Source organism: Serinus canaria, chromosome 2, assembly GCF_022539315.1.
Source record: "Serinus canaria isolate serCan28SL12 chromosome 2, serCan2020, whole genome shotgun sequence".
NCBI lineage: Eukaryota > Metazoa > Chordata > Aves > Passeriformes > Fringillidae > Serinus > Serinus canaria.
Window position 1 is genome coordinate 124789803 of NC_066315.1, and position 18771 is coordinate 124808573.

Genomic DNA, 18771 nt, shown 5'->3' on the forward strand with positions numbered 1-18771 from the left:
CGGCCCTTTCCTGGGCCCATGGCAGGAAGCTGCAGGGAGTGGCAGGAGAGCGGCAGGAGAGCGGCGGCAACCGGCAGGAGAGCGGCAGGAGGGCGGGAGGGAGCGCAGCGGAGGCACGGAGCTCGTCCCTCGCTGCCCCGCGGGCTCCGGCAGCGCCGCCTCCCCGCGGCCCGGCGGGAGCGGGACGCGGCCGGCGTGGAGCGCGGCGGCGGCGGCGCCGTGAGGCGTTTTGTCCCGGCCTAAGGCGGGCATTGCTGCCGTGGGAGACGAGGGAGCATTGAAGCGAGATGCGGTCAGCGCGGGGGCCCGGCGGGATGGCGGGCATCCCCGGCGAGCTCAGCCTCATGGATAAGGGCGTTAAGAGGTGAGTACGGGCGAGCCGGGGAGAGGGGAGGCCGCGGCGCCGGGCCGAGCTGCCGGCTGACGGTGGTCTCCTCTCTCCGCAGCCTGAGGGATGTGTCCCTGAGTTCGGACCTGCACACGCTCAACGCCCACTGTAACCTCATCGCCAGGATCCAAGGGCTCGACCACCTCCGGAATCTGCAGCACTTGGATCTGTCATCAAACCAGATCAGCCGCATCGAGGGGCTCGGTTCCCTGGCTAAGCTGCGCACCCTGAGCTTGTCCTGCAACCTACTAACCAAAGTGGAGGGTTTGCAATGTTTATTTCTGTCCATTTAGCAAGTTACGAAGGTTTTCTAAGAGTCGTTTTAATGTTTACTTCTGGAATGTTTGCATATAATTAAGGTTAAACCGAGTTAGTATGCGTTTGTATGCTAACCATTTTATAAAGTAAATTTTAACATGAGTATGTATAGTCTTCGTAAGCCTTATCATAGCAAAAATGCCTTAATTTAGAAAAACACCATGATTTTTATAATGATTATAGTCATAATTCGTAGTTAGGATCTTTAAAGGTTCACTTTGCAAACTTTGAATTTGATGAAAGCAGAGCATTCTTCTGAAAATCCTACTTTTTTTTTTTTTTTCCTCATGTTGTTTAGGACTGGAAAAACTCTTTAATTTAACTATGCTGAACTTGTCATATAATCGCATACATGATCTCTCTGGTAAGTGATGCTGCCATGTGCTGTGCACTACAAAGCATTTGACTCACTTTAAATTTAAAAAACTTGACCAAGTGTATTTTGAGAAGTTTCTAGCACTTCAAGTGCCAATTCAATGAATAATTCTAATACAGGTGGCTATTGCTGCTCTTCTCAGCTTTAAAGTTTTTAACACCAAAGATTGTTCTGAACTGGAGTTTATTCTTCTGTGTTTGGTGAGGCCAAATTTGTTCAGAAAGTAGTACAGTAAACATTTCAGACTTACTTCCAAAATATTTATATCTTTTAATAGAACAAAAATGCAGCTTTACATATGATATGGAAATTCTCTTGTATATCTCAGTTGAAATGGTCAGTTCTTATGATTTCATGCTACAAAATCAAGAGAACTTGTAATGGAAAATTAAAAGAACATTGGTAACAATTTTGTTAGTGAGCTTGTGTTATAAAATGAAACTTGAAGGAAAAGGTTTATTTTTACATGCTTTTTAACAGCCAGTGATTAATCTGTTTCTTTAAAGTTAGCTCACATAAGTAGCTTAAGTGTTGTACTTTGGGTAGAGTGGCATAGGTAATTAACATGTAGACAAGGATATGGAGCAAGAGTTGTTCTCTCATTTCTAGTTATGATATATTATTTACTGAATATTTTTCAACAAGATGCTGTTTGTTCTAAACCCTGTAGTCTAGGACTGTAGCAGAAAACATTACTTTGTGGTTGTTTGGGTTTTTTCCCCTGAAATTTCCAGGATTTCGATCTCTTCATGGAACCAGACATAAGATTAGCCACATTGACCTTCACAGCAACTGTGTAAGCAATATTAATCACTTGCTTCAGTGCATGAAGGGGCTGTGCTGTTTGACAAACCTCACGCTGGAAAGAAACGGAAAAGCCAATCCAGTTTGTCACATAGCAGGTATGGATCTGATCTTAAGTAGATAATTTGTGCTCATTAGCTCAGTGATTTCCTTTAAGCTGTGAACCATTTTCTGAAGCTTGCAAATTCATTCATAAACTGACCAGCCTGCAGAAATCCAAATTCTGTCAAAATGAATTATTTTTCCATTTTAAAAAATCCTTTTTTTCCCAACAGCAAAATTATTATCAAAATTGTAAATGGTACACTTTGATAAGGTTCAACATTTTCACTTGTGAGCCCAAAGGAGGGCCCCCACCATGATTAGAGTGTTGGAGCACCTCTCCTATGAGGAAAGGCTGAGAGAATTGGGATTGTTCAGCCTGGAGAAGACAAGGCTTCAGGGTGACCTCATTGCAGTACCTGAGAGGAGTCTAAAAGAAGGAAGCAGAGAGACTCTTTCCAAGGGCATGTAGTGACAGGACAAGGAGGAAAGGCTTCAAACTGGAGTAGGTTTAGATTAGATAGTAGGGAAAAATTCTTTACTGTGAATGGTGGTAAGGCACTGGAACAGGTTGCCTAGAGTGGTTGTGGATACCCCATCCCTGGAAGTCTTCAAGGACAGGTTGGATGGGGCTCTGAGCTACATGGTCTAGTGAAAGGACAGGAGTATTAATATTATAAGCTGGAAAGGTGGAGAATTCAAAGAACGTATGTAGAGAAACTGAACTTTTAGGCAGAAGGCAGGCACAGGAAATAGGAAGTCTGCTACTGCTAGAGACCACAAGAGGAAGATAAGTAAGTTAGCTTTTCCTTCTTTTTCCCCCTACTTTGGTTAGCAGTGACAGACTCTAGGATACTCTGCAGTAATTAGCATTGTCATCCAAATAGGCGTCAGGTGTTTCACTAGGCAGCTTGGAGACAAATTGGAGAATGCATGTGGATGCATCACTTTCAGTTGCATCTGAGCTTCTGGTTTGGGGGTAGGTTTTTCAGGCCATTAAAATGTTACAGTTCATTAAAACATCTAAATTCAAACAAGTTAAATTGTAGCATTTTATATTGGTGTAGGTTTTTTTTTTATTTTCTGTGTAAGAGAGGAAAATCTCTTACAGGAATGTGGAAGTGGAGGATTGATGCTTTTGCAAGAGTTTAAAGGTAGTTTCAAAGAGTAAGACAGTAGGAATTACAACCATACAAAACAGCAATCATATCATGAGCATATAATTGATACAGGTGTAATGTATGTTCAGTTAGAAAGAAACGCCAGGTGTTACTGAGAAAAGCCAAAGTTTTAAGTAATGTTTTTAAATACACTCAGCATGTTTTGCAAGTACATTCAAGCACTACAGAAACAGTAACAAGACTATTAAACTTGCCTGATTAACTTAGAAAATGCCACTAGTTTTCTTCTGCAAGGATTTACGTACGTCTTCATATCTGTGTCTTTGGTGGCACTTTCAAAACTGCAGTGTTCAGCAGCCCAAATTTTAATAAATTAAAAGTGCTAACTTCAGTGTTTTACAATTTTATAACTCCTTACTTCATTCACTTACTGTTGTGGTGTAAAGCTAGGTTCTTCCCCTCAGCTGTGACTACTTCCTCCTTGCCTGTCTCCTGCCCAGTAAGTTCAAAAGATGCCCTTCAGGCCAGCGGTCATTGGCCTGTCCAGATGTCATTGTTCCCTGAGACCCTCCCCCTCCCACCTGGTTGGTGGCTCACCTGTCCTCCCCCCCCACCTTCCTGTGAGCTTAAAAGGCGTTGCGGCTTTTGGTCGGCGTCTGTTCGGAGCAGTACTGAGATTCGGAACTGTAATACCTTGGAATAAACTCTGGATTTAACTCTCCGGCAGAACACACTCTCTTCCTCTTCACTATCGCTTGGACTTTTCTACTAGAGGTAAACTGAGTTCTGCTTTGCATGGGCCTATCTCGAGTGCTTAATAGTAACTGCTTGCGAGCTGAAGGTGTCTCTGAGGAGAAATATCCCCAGTAGCCACTTGTAGCTCAAGAGAAAGCAACAACTTACAAAGGATGAAGTTGTCTAAGCCCTTTCAGAACTTGCTTTTCATTCATCTACCCTTCACCCTTCTACCCATTACATTCATCTACTCTTCCACTTGGTAAAACTGTTTGGGTGCAGTAGGCTGATGTTGAAAGGTTGTCTGTGCAATTGCAGTGTGCTGATGGTGGCTGGGAAATCCCTGTGTAGATCAGGACTAGGCAGGCAGCTTCCCAGTTGATTTAATTTGTAATGTTGTCTGTTGAAAGCCTTGGGAGGGGAAAGACGAGACAATGGTAAATAACTTACTACTTTTTTATTACATTAAAAATGCAATAAATCATTTAAGATGATGAGGTACATAAATTACACCAGGCCTCTTTGGAAGGTTGATTTCAATTTAAATGTGATCTTCTTCTCAAGGTTATAGAGAAACTGTTCTTCAGTCATTGCCCCAGCTAACAGCTCTAGATGGAAGAAATATTTCTGGTGAACCAGTGGACCTGGCAGAAGAAAACTGTTCAGATTTGCAGTGTTTAGAAGACATTTTGGGATCTTTGGTTTCATCTGGGTGCCCTTCCACCCGAGATCAGGTGCCACAGTTTGTGTGTCCTAGTTGTAAAACTGACACATTCTATTTTTATATTGCATGCAGCATATTAATGCTACAAGAGTTGTTGTTTTTTCTGATAGAACAATGTTACCTTACCCTTGGCGACACCTCACATCGACCAGGCGCTGGCTCAGTTTCGGCAGCGTTCAAGGATACCAGTGCAAGGTGCCACCAGCTCCTCCACAGAGCTTGTCTCATCTTCTGAACCCGAGAAGACCCAGCTGGAAAAAATACACAGTGAGATGAGGATTAAAAAAATAGAAGATCAGATTTTACAGATAATGGAAAAGGTGATTTTTTTTTTTTATTACTGTGATTGCACAGCAAGTTTTGTTTGTAAGATAAGGTGCGCCTTTCTGATAATGAAAAATTTGCTGAACCAGTCTAGAGCATTTCTACTGGTATTATGGGCTGACTGTGCTAATGTGTTCTTAATCATTTTGAGAAGCTGGGAATAAAATAAAAACCAAGTCTTTAAAACTGAAGATTGCACTTTGTATCATGAATCATTCCATACAGAACAAAAACCATAGTGTATGGGAATAGCAGAGCTATTCCCATACAACATACCATGTTGTATTAGAAAATTCTTTTCAATGTTTCGTTTTTTTTTTTAAATCCTGAAACCATCCATGTACTACCTGAACCAGAGTAAAACTTGAAATGCACCAAAGTGCCTGGATTATACAGTTGGTGAAAATTAATTTCACCAATAGGTCAACTTTGTCTGATATGCTTGTCACGTATTATAGTTTGTGTTGTTAACATAGATAACATAAGTTTCTCAGGTTTGATTGGTACTGGTGTTTGCAAGGCTGTTTTGGTTTTACGTGCTCTGTTTGTTTTACATTTTTCCCCAACTGCCTAAGGATTTTACCAAACTTCAGGTATTTCAAAAGGAAACAACTATATGTTCTCAAGCATTCTGGGTTTACTTTAGCTTTAAAACAATAAAATATTTCAGCAAGGAGGGAAGCAATTGTTTAGTTTTTGTCAAAATTATTTTGTGTGAACTTTTTAAAAAATTGCACCTGAATATGTGTTAGCCAATCAGAAACTGTAAAATTTATATCTAAAACTTTGATCTCTTCTTAGGTGTCTGATAGTTCAAGACAGGAAGCTGCTCCAAGCGCTCTCAAAGCTAAGAGAGACACAGATCCAACTTCTGAGAGTGAAAATGAGAGTGGAAAAGAGAACAACAGAAAGGTCATGAAAGGAAGCAAGATCCCCACTTACCGTAAAACTGCCTTATCTACAAAAGGTCATGCAAGTCATCTAAAGAAGAAAATTACTGACAGGTATCTCAGTGTTTACTGTATCAAGCCAAAATTAATTGAACTGAATATTGGCAGCTTGAACATAGTTTTAACTTGAAACATTTCACTGAAAGTGGTAGGTTGAGTAAATCAAGCCAATTAATAGTACCCTGAAATGAGCAGCTACTGAGGCTTCCTTCAGTTGTTTCTTTCTTTGGGTGAGAAGGAAATTGAACTGAAGATTCCAAAACAAACACTTTCAAAATCCTAACAGTTTATGTTTCCATCTTTGTTTTAAATTGTGGTGGCAAAAGAATTCTCCACAGATGGAACTGATAATTAAAAGATTAATGGTGTCAGAACAATGGTCAAGAGTATATATCTTTGATGAAGCTGAGGATGCCATAGTGATTTATTTGTTTTGTCTGGTAAATATTAGAAGTGATGATTAGAAGACAATACAAATTGGAATATATTTGTTCAGCCACTTCAGCTCTACAGCTAGTCTACTCTTCTAAAATTATTTTGTGTCTATGTGATCATGAGATGCTTTTAAGTAGCATCTGCTAGTTGTAAGTATCTTTTTAGAGCTGAATATTTGAATTTAGCTGTTTCTGTGGTCTGATTGCAAATTATTTTCTAAATGGTTTTGAACTCTCTAGTATTTAGCTGCTGCACTAAACTGTAAAGTTTTTTCATTTAAAAGTGTCTGAACCCACTGTTACTCTTTAAACTCTGCATATAGGGAAGAGAAGAAGAGTTCCTCAAAGTGTCCGTGCTCCAGAGAGAATGACTCTAATTTTAAAGTAGTGGGAAGAAAAGCTGAAATACTAACTGGAAGACAGAGCAATATGGAAAAAGTAGAAGAATGTAATTCAAATCACGTAGAGGACTCAACATACCGAGTAGGTTTTGCATCATGTCAAGTTAAATATGTTGTCATCTGAAGCCAAACATACATCTCATGGTTAAACTAAAACTGGAGGTGACCAGAACAATTGCATGTAGATATTATAAAAATATCTGCATTGTAGTGCCAGCTGGAAGAGGATGTATTTTATTTCACTTTTATGGGAGTTTTTGGTCTGGTCACTTGCACTTTCTTCTGAATTCCAGAAAGACAAAAAAGTCTTGTTCTACAGTTTTAAATATTGTTTATTATTTTTGGCTATGTTTGAATGTTTCCTAGTAAGTTGATGCTTATCACATTCTTGCTAAGGCTCTAATTCAAGAACTGGATCAGGAGAAAGAAAGGAGGTGGAAAGCAGAGCAAGCAGAGAAGAAATTATTAGAGCATGTCAGTGAGCTACAGAAGCATGCAAAAGAAGAAAAGAATATTCAGAGTATGGCTTTATTCACTAGAGACAGGTAAGGAAATAATGCTATAGAGTTTGTAAAAGTTTTTAGTTTCCAATAATTCATTCTGTAAGCTTAAGAAACAATGACAGCTTTAAACAATATACTTAGAAAATAAGGCATCAAGAAGTAGTGCTAGAATTTCTCTCAGTATTACCTAGTGAAATTCCCTTCTGCAGCTTTCTTTCTGTTCTTGTCATAGAACAGTATCAGTATGCCACTTTCTCCATTTCTAGCCATTACTTTCCAAACAACCTATATCATAACTATACCTTCAGTTCAAGCTTCTAGTAGCTCTTCCATATGATACTTCTGCCTTTTGTGTCCCCGTCTCCCTTTCTGCATACACCTAGAGAGTTCTTTGTTTTTTTCTGTGCAGCACATAAGAACAAAAATGTTTCTGGCAGGCTAGAGTTGGCCCATAGGCCATGTCTTGTGCAGGGCAGGCCTAGCACATCTTCAGAGAGGTGGCTGACACCATCCTTGTGTGTTCTGAGCAGCAGCCTTTTTTTTTTAAAGATCTCCTTATTTTTGGAGTTGTCTGCTCCATTTGGCTTTTTCTTAACTGTATTGTATTTATCAAAGCCGCATTTTCTTTCTTTTAGTAAAAACTAAGCCATGTGCTTCCTGAGTTGCCATCCATGATTGACTCTGAATATTTCCCTTTTTTCCCTTTTTGTTTTAGGGTCAGTTTCAACCTTTGTTTTATACCCATCTACATTTATACCGTCTCTATAAGAGGTGTATTATGTTCCTGTAAAGCAAAGTAATGCTGCAATGTTATATCCTAAAAGATCTATCTATGAGGTTGTCTCCATTTCAGTTTTTTTCTAAATGAATCTCCATATAGTAATGCTACACATGACTTAATTAATAGTTTATGTCTCTTTAAACAGCTTTCTATGACAGTACTATTAATAGTAAAACACAGTAAAAAACAAGATGTGTAGCTACAACAGCTACTAATGCCTTTTTCTCTGTGTATTTGGCATGAAACTTACAAGTAAAGCATTTCTAATACAACTTTACTGAGTTTATTCTCAGGTTAAAGGAATTGATATTGAAAGAGAGAGATGCCAAAGCAAGACTGCAAGCAGATGTCCAACAGTTGAAAGGTGAAACTGAAAGACTTACTAATGAGCTAAATCAGGCAAGAAATAAAGAAGCAGAATATCAGAAGGCCATGCGAGCTTTAGAAGAAACCCTGTCCAAGATGGAGACACAGAGGTTGCAGCAGCGAGCAGCCGAGGTAAATATTTTTCATGAGTAAATAACGCAGCGGCAACACGGTGGCTACCAGTCCTGAATACTAAGAAATACTAGATTTTACCAGTATTGAGTCTGAGTTTTCCAAAATAAAACCTGGGGCTTTTTTTCTGCATAGTAGCAGTTAATAACAGGTATCCATTTTAATTGTCAGTTAATGTATTTTATAAATATAAATTTTATGGTGGCCTTAAGATAAAGGAGAAAAAGTCCTATGTACTTAACACTGAGAGTTGATATTTTCTAAAAACATAGAGTGATAAAGACAAGTTTTTAAAGTTGCTAAAATCAACAGACATCTAACTACTGGGATGGTTTTTATTAAGGGAAGGTCTTTTTTCCTGTCCTTAAGATCCTGCAGCAAATACTCCTAATAATTATGTTTCAAAGAATAATCATGATGCTCTCAAAACTAAAACCTCTTTTTGAATGTTCAGATTTAATATACCTTTGGCCTATTTTATCAATTCCAAGATTAAGAAATTCTAGAATATTTCATAGAGCTTTCTCATTGTCCCAGCAATTACTTTCAGTGGTAAATTATGGTTACTCCACGTAGCCACCACTGTTTGAGGCCTTCAGTCAGCATTACTAGATGACTTCTTCAAGGGATTCAAGATGAGTAAGTTTACTATGCATCTAAATGTGTACCCTGTTCCCTTGTTCTTCCTTGACATTTTTGTCAAAATGTGTTCTTGCTTGACATTTTAAAGTGCTTCAGTTTAGGAGAGAATTGCTTCACTTCTTCCACAAATCAAAAGAATACAGTGTGATGTGTCTAAAAGTTACTCATTAAATTTTTCATGAAAAGGCCTAATATGTAGAACATAAAAACTGAGCCTTCTGAATTGTCCTGATTTTGAATTACCATTTAATGAGTAATCAACCCTTTTTTTATAACTTTTTTTCAAATCTCTTTTCTTCATGTTGAATCAAAAAGAGTTTTGTATTTAAAAGACTTAAGTCTATAAAATGGAATTACTCATAAAAGCTTGCATCGAAAAAGTGGAGTATGCCATCTGGTGTTTATACCGATTCTACATTTTTGTAAAATCATTAGAAAACAGCTCTGTTCAGCAGCTCTAAACTAAATTTTTTCAATTTCTACAGCTCTAAACTGTACAAATCAGAAAGATGGAGATTTTGACAAAAGTGGAGTGTTTAAAAAATGAAGTTGATATTGAATACATCTAAAAATGTTTTGTTTGAAACTAATACAAGTACAACAATAAAAGAGTATCTAATTGCAGAAATTGTTCTGCCAATGCACTTCTTCCACTTCTGCAGGATACCTTGAAGTTCTTTACGAATTAAGTAAATGCCCTTGGTTCTTTATCAAGGTTGTTTTTTGAGTTGTAGGAAGTTAAGTTTTATTTTAAACATCTTATCTTAAATTTCTTCAAGTGTTACAATATATTAAAAAAAAACCAAAACAAAATCAAACAAAAAACCCCAAACAAAGAACTCTTAGAAGGCACCTGTTCCTTTGTGTTCTAGTATAAAGCATGACAATTAGATTACAGTTTTAAGAAAACCTTGCTCTTGTCTTTATGACACAGATGAAACAGGTGCAAGAAGCAGAGCTTAAAGCATCAGCAAATGAAAGAGAAGTACAATTACTTCGAATATCTGTCCGACAACAGAAGGAGAAGGTAAAACAACTCCATGAGCTTCTTGTATTAAGAGAGCAAGAGCAGAGGTATGCTCATTATTTTCTTCTCACAAGTTAATAGAGATGCTTGTGTTGCCAACATGGTTTTTTAAATGCCTTCTAAAGTACAAATGGGTTTTTGTCCAGGTTTGGTTTGTTTTGGGTTTTTTTGATTAGTGGGAGAGATGGTCATTGTGAAACTTCCTACACATTTTCTTGCTCATTTATGAATATCTTGTAGATTCCTGACTCATAAGTTCGTGTGGGCAACTTCCAGCCTTTAATGTGAAAGGTTTTTCTCTTATAATATGGCCAAATTCTTTATTTTAAACACTTGATCTGTAATCCAAGAATAATCAGATAAAAATAAAAATTAATTTGAATTACTGACTGAAGAGCTGCATATGCTGCAATAACACAAAGTGTTCTGCAGCCTCTGCAGAAACTTGCTTGTTGGGTAGAATGTGAGTTACTTGCCTGCTTTCCTCTTTGAAATTTTCCCTTTTTTGGAGAATACTTGAGGCTAAGTCTTGTGGTGTTCAGCTAATACAATCAAATATGTGTAAAAACTATATCAAGAATACCATGAGGTATAGTATTATATAAGGAAGGTTATAAATAAAATAGGCTGGTTAAATTTGCTAAATTGTACAAGGGAAAATGTATTCAGTTACCAAGAAAATGGCAGGTTTAGATGGGAAGAATCTTACAGCTTTATTTTGAGAACTTTGAATAATTACTTAATAAAGCTCCAAAATATATAATGTGAAGGACAGTGGATATTTTATTTTATATTTTTTGCTTTAAAGTAGATAAACAGAGTAGTGATGAAGCAGAATGTACATTTGCTTCAACATTGTCCTTTTAGGTCCCTGTTGCTGCTGCTTTTCAGGTTTTGGGTCTGAGTGAATAGCAGCAGTTGTTGGGTGAGGATGAAAGGAATGACTGACTGCAGAAGAGGGTGTCTGGCTGTAAAGGCTTTTCTCTGATTCCATTATCACTTCCAGATATTTGTTAACAGCAAAGCATACAAGTGCTAAATCACAGCAAAAGCACAATTTCATAATTTCTACAAATGTTTGAATTAAAAAGTAAGGATATTCCTTTGGGTGTTTTAGCAGTAGTCAACAGAATTTTCCTCATGCTAGGGCCATTTTCAGAGAAGACTGAAGGTTGTCTGTGAGATGAAGGAATTTATCCCATTTATTATATAATTCATTATCCTTGTTCAGTAAGACCAAGGAAAGGAATTAAAATAGCATTGTGAGATTCTGCAGTTCATGTCTCAAGTGTATGCTTGGTAATTTCAGGAAAGAACTTGGAACCCGAATTGCTTTAAATGGACCTGAATTTCAAGATGCTTTGTCAAAAGTAGTGGCTAAAGAGGAGCAGAGGCATGAACAGCATGTTAAAGAATTGCAGGAGAAAATTAACATGTCAAACCAGAAGTACAGAGAGTTAGAAGATGAATTTCGTTTAGCTTTAACTATCGAAGCAAAAAGGTTTAAAGAGGTAAGAGTAAGAACATTACATCTCACGCTAGATGGGGTTGTAGTTCTCCTCAGTGTCTTGGGTTCAGGTGGATATTCTGGGCATGGTTTTTTGGTGTTTTGTTGGGTTGGTTTTTTATCCCTATGATCTTTACTCCAAGGATTCATGCAAGAATACTGGTAGAAGGGTTTGAAATATCAGTGATTAGAACAATGACAGCAAATGCCAAGTCAGCATGCAAAAACCCCAACATTTTTGTTCATATGTAGAACTTAATCAAAAGAAATTTTAAAAACCTCTTCTGTCTGATGTTATTAATTTCTTTTAAAATATGTTGGCCTTTAATTAGAATATATTCAATGACAGTAAAACCTCTTTATTGGTTTGTGTTTTGATAACCTTATTGTTAAATATATATATATACAAGTATATTTAGTAATATAGTTCCTTATTGTGTAAATTTTCAAAACTGAATTTTGGATATATATTTTGAAACTCAAATTCAAAGCTTGCTCGCTAAATTCCTCAAGAAATTTATTTCTGTGGCTAGTATTTAGTTTTTTATATGTTAAATAAAATATTCAGTTCTTCACCTTAAACTTGGTTTTCTTTGTTTTAAATAAGTTTTAAATAGATGGGAGAAGAGGGTAAAGAAAGGACAGGGGTTTTGCCCTTCAAATCTTTCTGTTTGAATAAAAAAAGGCTTGAATTAACTTCGTCGTCCTTTTGCGATTTTAATGTCAATTTTAACAATGAGATTAAATCAAGCCATTGTTTTTAGCTCCCAAGTATGGTTTTTCTGCTCTGCTTCCCATCCACTCATGATTTTTTTTTTTTTTGTCCTGTGTGTTGGGCGTGGTTTTTTGTTTGTTTGGGGGTTTTTGTTATGTTTTGTTGGGTTTGGGGATTTTTCACACGTACGCAGCTGGGTAGAACCAGTTTTTCAAGTTGTTGTTTCATGAACAAACCAGGAGAAAACCGGTTTCAGATATTCACTGGTTTCCTGTAGAGCTGATGAATTTCTGTGTCTTCACTTGAAAATCAAATGTCATTTATGTTTATATATGCACATTTTTTTCCAAATGTTAGGATTTTTCAAGTCTTGTCTTATAAAATTTTAGGTAAAACAGGGGTTTGAAAAAGCTTCTGCTGATCTAGTTGAATACAAACAAGCCCTGTTTGAGTTGGAACAAAGGGAAAAAGACATGGCAAGTCTGATCCAAGACCTGACAAATTTAGTTGAAGAACAGAAAGCAAAAATTGCAGAATTAACAAAATCAAATGAAGAAGCTACAGCAAACCTAAAGGTATTTGCTTCAAAACATTTCAACTACATAGAATATTTTTTGTCATATTTCATCTCTAAAAGTTAATGATTCCATACAAGCTTGATTAACTAAAACACACAGGTTTCCTATTACACTAAGACGCTGTAGTGTACATCAGTCTTTATTCTTGCATCTTGCACTTCTGTTTCTCACAATCACTGCTCCCCATATAGAAAAATGTTGACTCAATCATGCTTTGGAAAGTGGACTCCTTGCCCTGCGACCAGTAGCAGTTTTTATATACCAGTTGGTCAATCAAAACTACATTAATAGCACTGATCCCTTATAAATTCAAAGAAATGGAACATGCTCCTGCACTGGTCGCTTGTATGAAGTAAAACTGTAATTGAACAAATAATGCAGTGTAGTTATTAGCAGCTTAGTATCTCCTACTTGTATAATATTAGAAGTATTATTCATTATCTACTAAGTGTCAGATTTTAATCTTAAATACTCTGGGCACAGTTGCTTTGTGGTAACATAATCTAGTACTATTCTATTATCTGTAAATAATTTTTTTAAATTTAAAGGACGTAACTTTTGAATGGTTATCTGATCCAGTCTGGCTTTGTGCTAAAACTTGGGTGGAGTACAACCCCTGCACAGCTGGGGTTCTAATCTCCCCTCTACATGTTGTTGTTGTTGTTGTTGTTGTTGTTATGGTGCCTGAACATTTTGTTGTTGTACAGAATACGATTCTGCCAGTCAGTGATGCTTTTAAGAACAAAATTGAAAAATTCCTATATTAAATAGCTGTAATCTGCAAAACAAAATGTAGCTTGGATAATTGAAGATACATATTTATCATTTGTGCAATATCTTTTGCTTTTCTTGACTTGTGCATTTATAATTCTAAACAGGTTTTTATGATGACATTATTAATTTAGAGTGGGTATTTAGAAGTCAGCTTTACAGTTTTCTGGGATTGAAGTAAGTAAGTCTATTTGAAGGAAACATTTGTGTTTCACAGCTGGAATGAGATGCAGATAGAGCCTTGAATGCAAGCAGAATATTTCTCAGTTTACTTAATTTGGTGTATATAAGGAATATTTTCCTAACCACTTAGTATTGATTTGAAATTTTACATATTGTTTTAAATTATCTTACGGTCTTTTCCCAATGTTTGTTCATACAGTGTCGAACTGGAGAACTTGAAACTGTGATTGAGGAGGACAAACAAAAGGCTGTTCAAGTTGAACTTCTAAAAAAGGAAAATGTAAAACTTATTTCCCAGCTGACAGCCCAGGAATCTGTGATTGATGGATTAAAAATGGAAAGAAAAATATGGGGGCAGGAGTTGGCAGAACAGGGTAAAATAGTGGGGTTTTTTCTTTTGCAGAAAAAAAAATGGTGTTCAATATCTTATGTTCCAAAAAAACACTCCAATAGAGTTTTAATCATGGTCCTTGGATGCCTTCCTGATCTTATCCAGTGTTAAAGATGATGTGCAAAAAAAAAAAATTTTCTGTGGCACATGGGCTGATACAGGATCTGTAACAGCAGTTGTGGGAGTCAGCTGTGAATACAGTTTATCTGTTTCCTGAAAATGTGAAAATGCCATGAAGTTTTACAAAGAACTTTTAAACATGAAACTAGAAAAGCAAGGATCTGTAAATAATATTATGTAATACTTCTTGTCTAGGAGGGAAATCTAATATGGATATTTCAGTATATATCTTAAAAGAGTGTTAAATGCTGGGAGAAAAAAAGTTTGGGCATTTTTAATTTTTCTCTATTCCTGTGATTCAGCACCACCTTGTGGTCTTTAGTGGTCTGTAAAAATTGTTAACTATTTTTCAGAGAAGTTTTCAAAAAGAATATAACAGAAGGCCTTCAGTTCTTCATTTTCTCTTAAGTGTTACTTACCCACAGATTAAATCCCCACAGTGGGAAAACAGGCAAACCTTTGGTTTGTAAGGTTCTTATCTTCGCCTCCCTCAGTCCAATCTCCCAACATTCCTCATCTTGAAATTATCTATGAAATGAGTTGCTGTAATGTGAATATCCTGTTTTGTCCAGGAGCTCATCTTGCACAAGATCGGGGGAAACTGGAGGCAAAAATTGAAGTATTAACAAATGAGATTGACATGTTAAAAAAGCAAAAGGAACAGGACAGTGATACCATAAAAATTAAAAACAAAATAGTGGATGATCAGACAGAAACAATTAGGAGACTAAAAGAAGTAAGTGCCATATCTGACAATTTGTGTGCCTAATTTTCACTGGAAGTCTTAATTTTAGCTATCACAAACCCTTTGATAAAAGCTGCATCTGCACTTGCAGTTTTTTGACTCACAAATCACAATCAGGCTGTCAGTGGCAATTCATTTCACTGAGAGCAGAAGAGGGCTTTTTATTAAATAGATGCACAGTGATACTACTTTGAATCTCTCATTGAACCATATTTAAGTACTTTACTTAGACTTTCTTCTCTTTGACTTGCTTCAGTTTATTCTTGATAATGTTTTTGAGGTGAAACAAGGATAGCATAATTCTTCAGTGTTTAAAAGGAAAAAATAATTTTTAAAAGTTTGTGTCACATTTATTTTATAACATAAATATGTTTTATTTTTCCTGTAAAACAGTATTTTGGCAGCAGAATATGTTTTGTCCCAATAATTACGTGTCTCATTTAGAGACTTAAAACTTTATCTTAATAATCAAAGTTTTATAGCATGTTATGTCAAAGTTAGATGCAAAGGTCATTGTTACACAGATTGTGAGCTCAGTGACTTACATATAAGTTGTTTATCCAACTCTTATGTAGAATAACAGTTCAAAATAACTTCTTTCTTATCTTGCTTTCAACTTCAGATTTATGTTTTGATGATTTTTTTTAAATTCAGACTTCTTTCAGATGAAGATTAAGTAACTGACTATCACTTTACTAAGTGTTCTTCATACAATCAGAAGAGTAAACTTTTATGTTGTTCTCTGCTTTTATTCCATCGTAGACTAAACACATACTCTTAAGTGATAACAATAAAGTTAAGGGAGTTTGTGTGTTCTAAAATATTTATCTTCTAAAGGGCTTACAAGAAAAAGATAAACAAATTAAAAAACACCATGAAGAAAATCGGGAAGCTCAGAAATTGCTTCAAATACAGTTGGATGAAAAAGCTGCTGAATGTGAAAAGCTAATGAAAAAACTAGAAAGGCAAAATGAAAGAAAAGAGGAATTAAAGCAACTGCTCGAAGAAAAAGAAGTAGAACTTGATGACATTAAGAATGCTCACAGGTGATATATACAAATCATTAATTCTTTGGGATCATTGTATGCAGCACTGCTCTGAAGTTATTCTTGCTTGCTATTAAAACCCACAAAAATGTGGAAAAATGGAAGCATGAGAAACTTTTCTGCCTTCCTAAGAAGTGGTATTTACATTCATTGTAAGTATATGCATTTTATTTTCAGTGCACTGAAAAAAAGGTGGCAAGGTAAAGGAGAGCTATTAAGCCAGCTGGAGGTGCAGGTTAAACAAATGAAGGAGAACTTTGATTTCAAAGAAAAGAAGCTGATTGAAGAGAGAAATAAAAGTCTTCAAACTCAAAGGTGAACACTTTAATAGTTTATTTTGTGACTGTTCAGTTACTGTAGAGTTGCACTATTAATAACTGCAGAAATGCTCGATTCTGTGGTGAAAGAAAGTGTAATGCCTTTTACTACTTGGTGAGCTCAGTTACAAACTGGGCCTAGAAGGAATTCTTGCTGTAGAGGTGACTTTAGGGAATTGGCATTCAGTTACAACATTGGGCATCTGAATGTCTTTATTTCCATTTTCTTTGAAAATAACCTCATATGGGTTATTTTATATATATATAACTTTATCCTGTCAATCCAACCTGCCCTGATCCCTTCTGTAGAGCCTTCCTGCTCTCCAGCAGATCAGCACTCCTGCCTAACTTGGTGTCTGTTAATCACTGTTTCAGTCTGTGACAGACTGTTTCTAAGTTACCTGTCATTCTTTTCCCATACAATTAGCAAGATTTAAAATGTATTTTCTTGTTCCTCTTACTGTCAATTTCTTCAATCAGTTAATAGTTAAATATCAGATGATACAGAAACTAGTATTCATAATCTGAAAAATTATTTCATATGCTTCTAGAATAATGGAGAAGTTTGCTAAACTGATGATTTTTACTTTATTCTTTGGCCCCCTTCTCCTGTTTTTCTTCCTTCCTCCCAACTATTCTTGAGAAAATACCAGCTTGTTAATAAGACTGCATAAAAAGAAAAAAAACTGGACCACAACAAATCAACAACAAACAACAATAACAGAAAAGCCAAACAAACCACCTCAAACAGTCAATAGTATTGGGGTTTGAAACTGTCTGAAGATTAAAAGTGAACTGAAAATTTTGTTCTAAATAATTCTGTTTTGTTTCAGAATTTTTTTGTAGATTAATTGTATAAAATTGCCTTGCATTTTGTTCCTACATATTTAAGAATCATCCCTTACAAGCAGAATTTGCTTGCAGTTAAAGAAAAGCTTATTTACGGTGAAGGTGACACTTTTCTCTTTCCGTGAGGCACAGGCTCAAAGGCTGTTCACAGGATATCACAGTTCATTCAATTCTTGGGAACCAAAAGCATAAGATGTTTGAAAATAGGTGGAGTTCTTGTCCATGTTGACAGTAGCAAGCTCTAATCTTCATATCCTTTGCTAGTGATTAAATGTGTCTCCTTAGAGAATGCCAGAGATCCTAAACACAGTGCATAAAGCTAGAAATTGTACTTGAGCAAACAGGACACTTTTGATGCCAATAATATATAACGGTGTTCATGCTTAAGTTGTTAAAACTTTCTCAAAGGCAGAACTGGACAAAGCGAAATACTTCAATTGTTTGCAGGACTGTGATTTTTTTTAATAATTTTTTTAGGATTGCTGTGGAAAAGCTTCATAAAATGGATAATGCCTTCAGAAAACAACTTGAGTCAGTTTTGGCAGCACATCAGGAAGAACTCTTGCACCTGGAAAATGAAAAGGAAAAACAAATTGAAGCAGCAAATGAAAAAGTAATTTTAATACTCAGTTTACACATTTATTGTATTTGCATTTTTATTCTACAGCTGCTACAAGAGTGGTGCTTGGAAGTCTCCTTTTTCAGTCTATCAAGCTGACTTTGCAATCTTTGCACAGCAAGAAAATCTCTAGACTTGTGTGATTGTGATGTTTTATATTCAAGCAAAGTAAAGCTCCATGCTATGCAGCTCTTATGAATCTATAGCTAAACATTTCCTTATCCATACAGGCAAGAGTAATGATGACTATGCCAGATAATCCATTTAACTACCTATGCCAACCTTAACTGCTAGTGTTTCTGTCATCTACTGCATTCTTCTTGCAAGTGCATGACATGACATGACAACTGGTGCCTTTTTTCCTTAGTAAGTTTTCTGTATTGATACAGTACTTTCTACCTCCTAGCAGATGAATACATTTTTTTAAAGAAAAAAATCTGCTTCTGAATCCAGTATCAAGAATAATGCATTGCATATTCAAACATAAGCATATAACTCTTACATTGCTTATCAGTGTTAAAAATTGCCAAGATTATATGGGTTTAGGTGTATTAAGAAAAGCAAGAATTCTGCTTCATCTCTGTGTGCTCTTTCAGGTCTACTCTGTTGAAGAAGAAATGCGGGAGCTTCTGCAAGAAATGGCAAACAATAAAAAAGCCATGGAAAATAAAATACGACGACTTACACATGCACTGAATGATATTCAACAAGACTTTGAAGATTATTAATATTTATACTAAAAATGTATACTACAAAAGCAGTTTCATCCACTACAATGGACTTTTCCTTGTTTTCCAGAAAATTATCTTTGTTGTATATTTTGATAGTTCAGGGAGCAGACAAATGTTTTTACATTATTTTC

General features: G+C 36.1%; 1 protein-coding gene across 1 annotated transcript; it reads left to right on the forward strand.

The window, feature by feature from the left end:
- Positions 1–189: 189 nt before the first annotated feature.
- LRRCC1 (leucine rich repeat and coiled-coil centrosomal protein 1) lies at positions 190–18771 on the forward strand. Its single transcript, XM_009086486.4, has 19 exons — positions 190–364; positions 447–652; positions 1005–1070; positions 1817–1984; positions 4349–4518; positions 4619–4828; positions 5634–5836; positions 6540–6699; positions 7014–7162; positions 8195–8399; positions 9976–10115; positions 11378–11579; positions 12680–12865; positions 14022–14196; positions 14906–15069; positions 15916–16124; positions 16302–16439; positions 17768–17903; positions 18506–18771. Exons 1-19 carry the CDS (start codon positions 288–290, stop codon positions 18635–18637), a joined length of 3096 nt encoding a protein of 1031 aa, XP_009084734.1. The 5' UTR covers positions 190–287; the 3' UTR covers positions 18638–18771.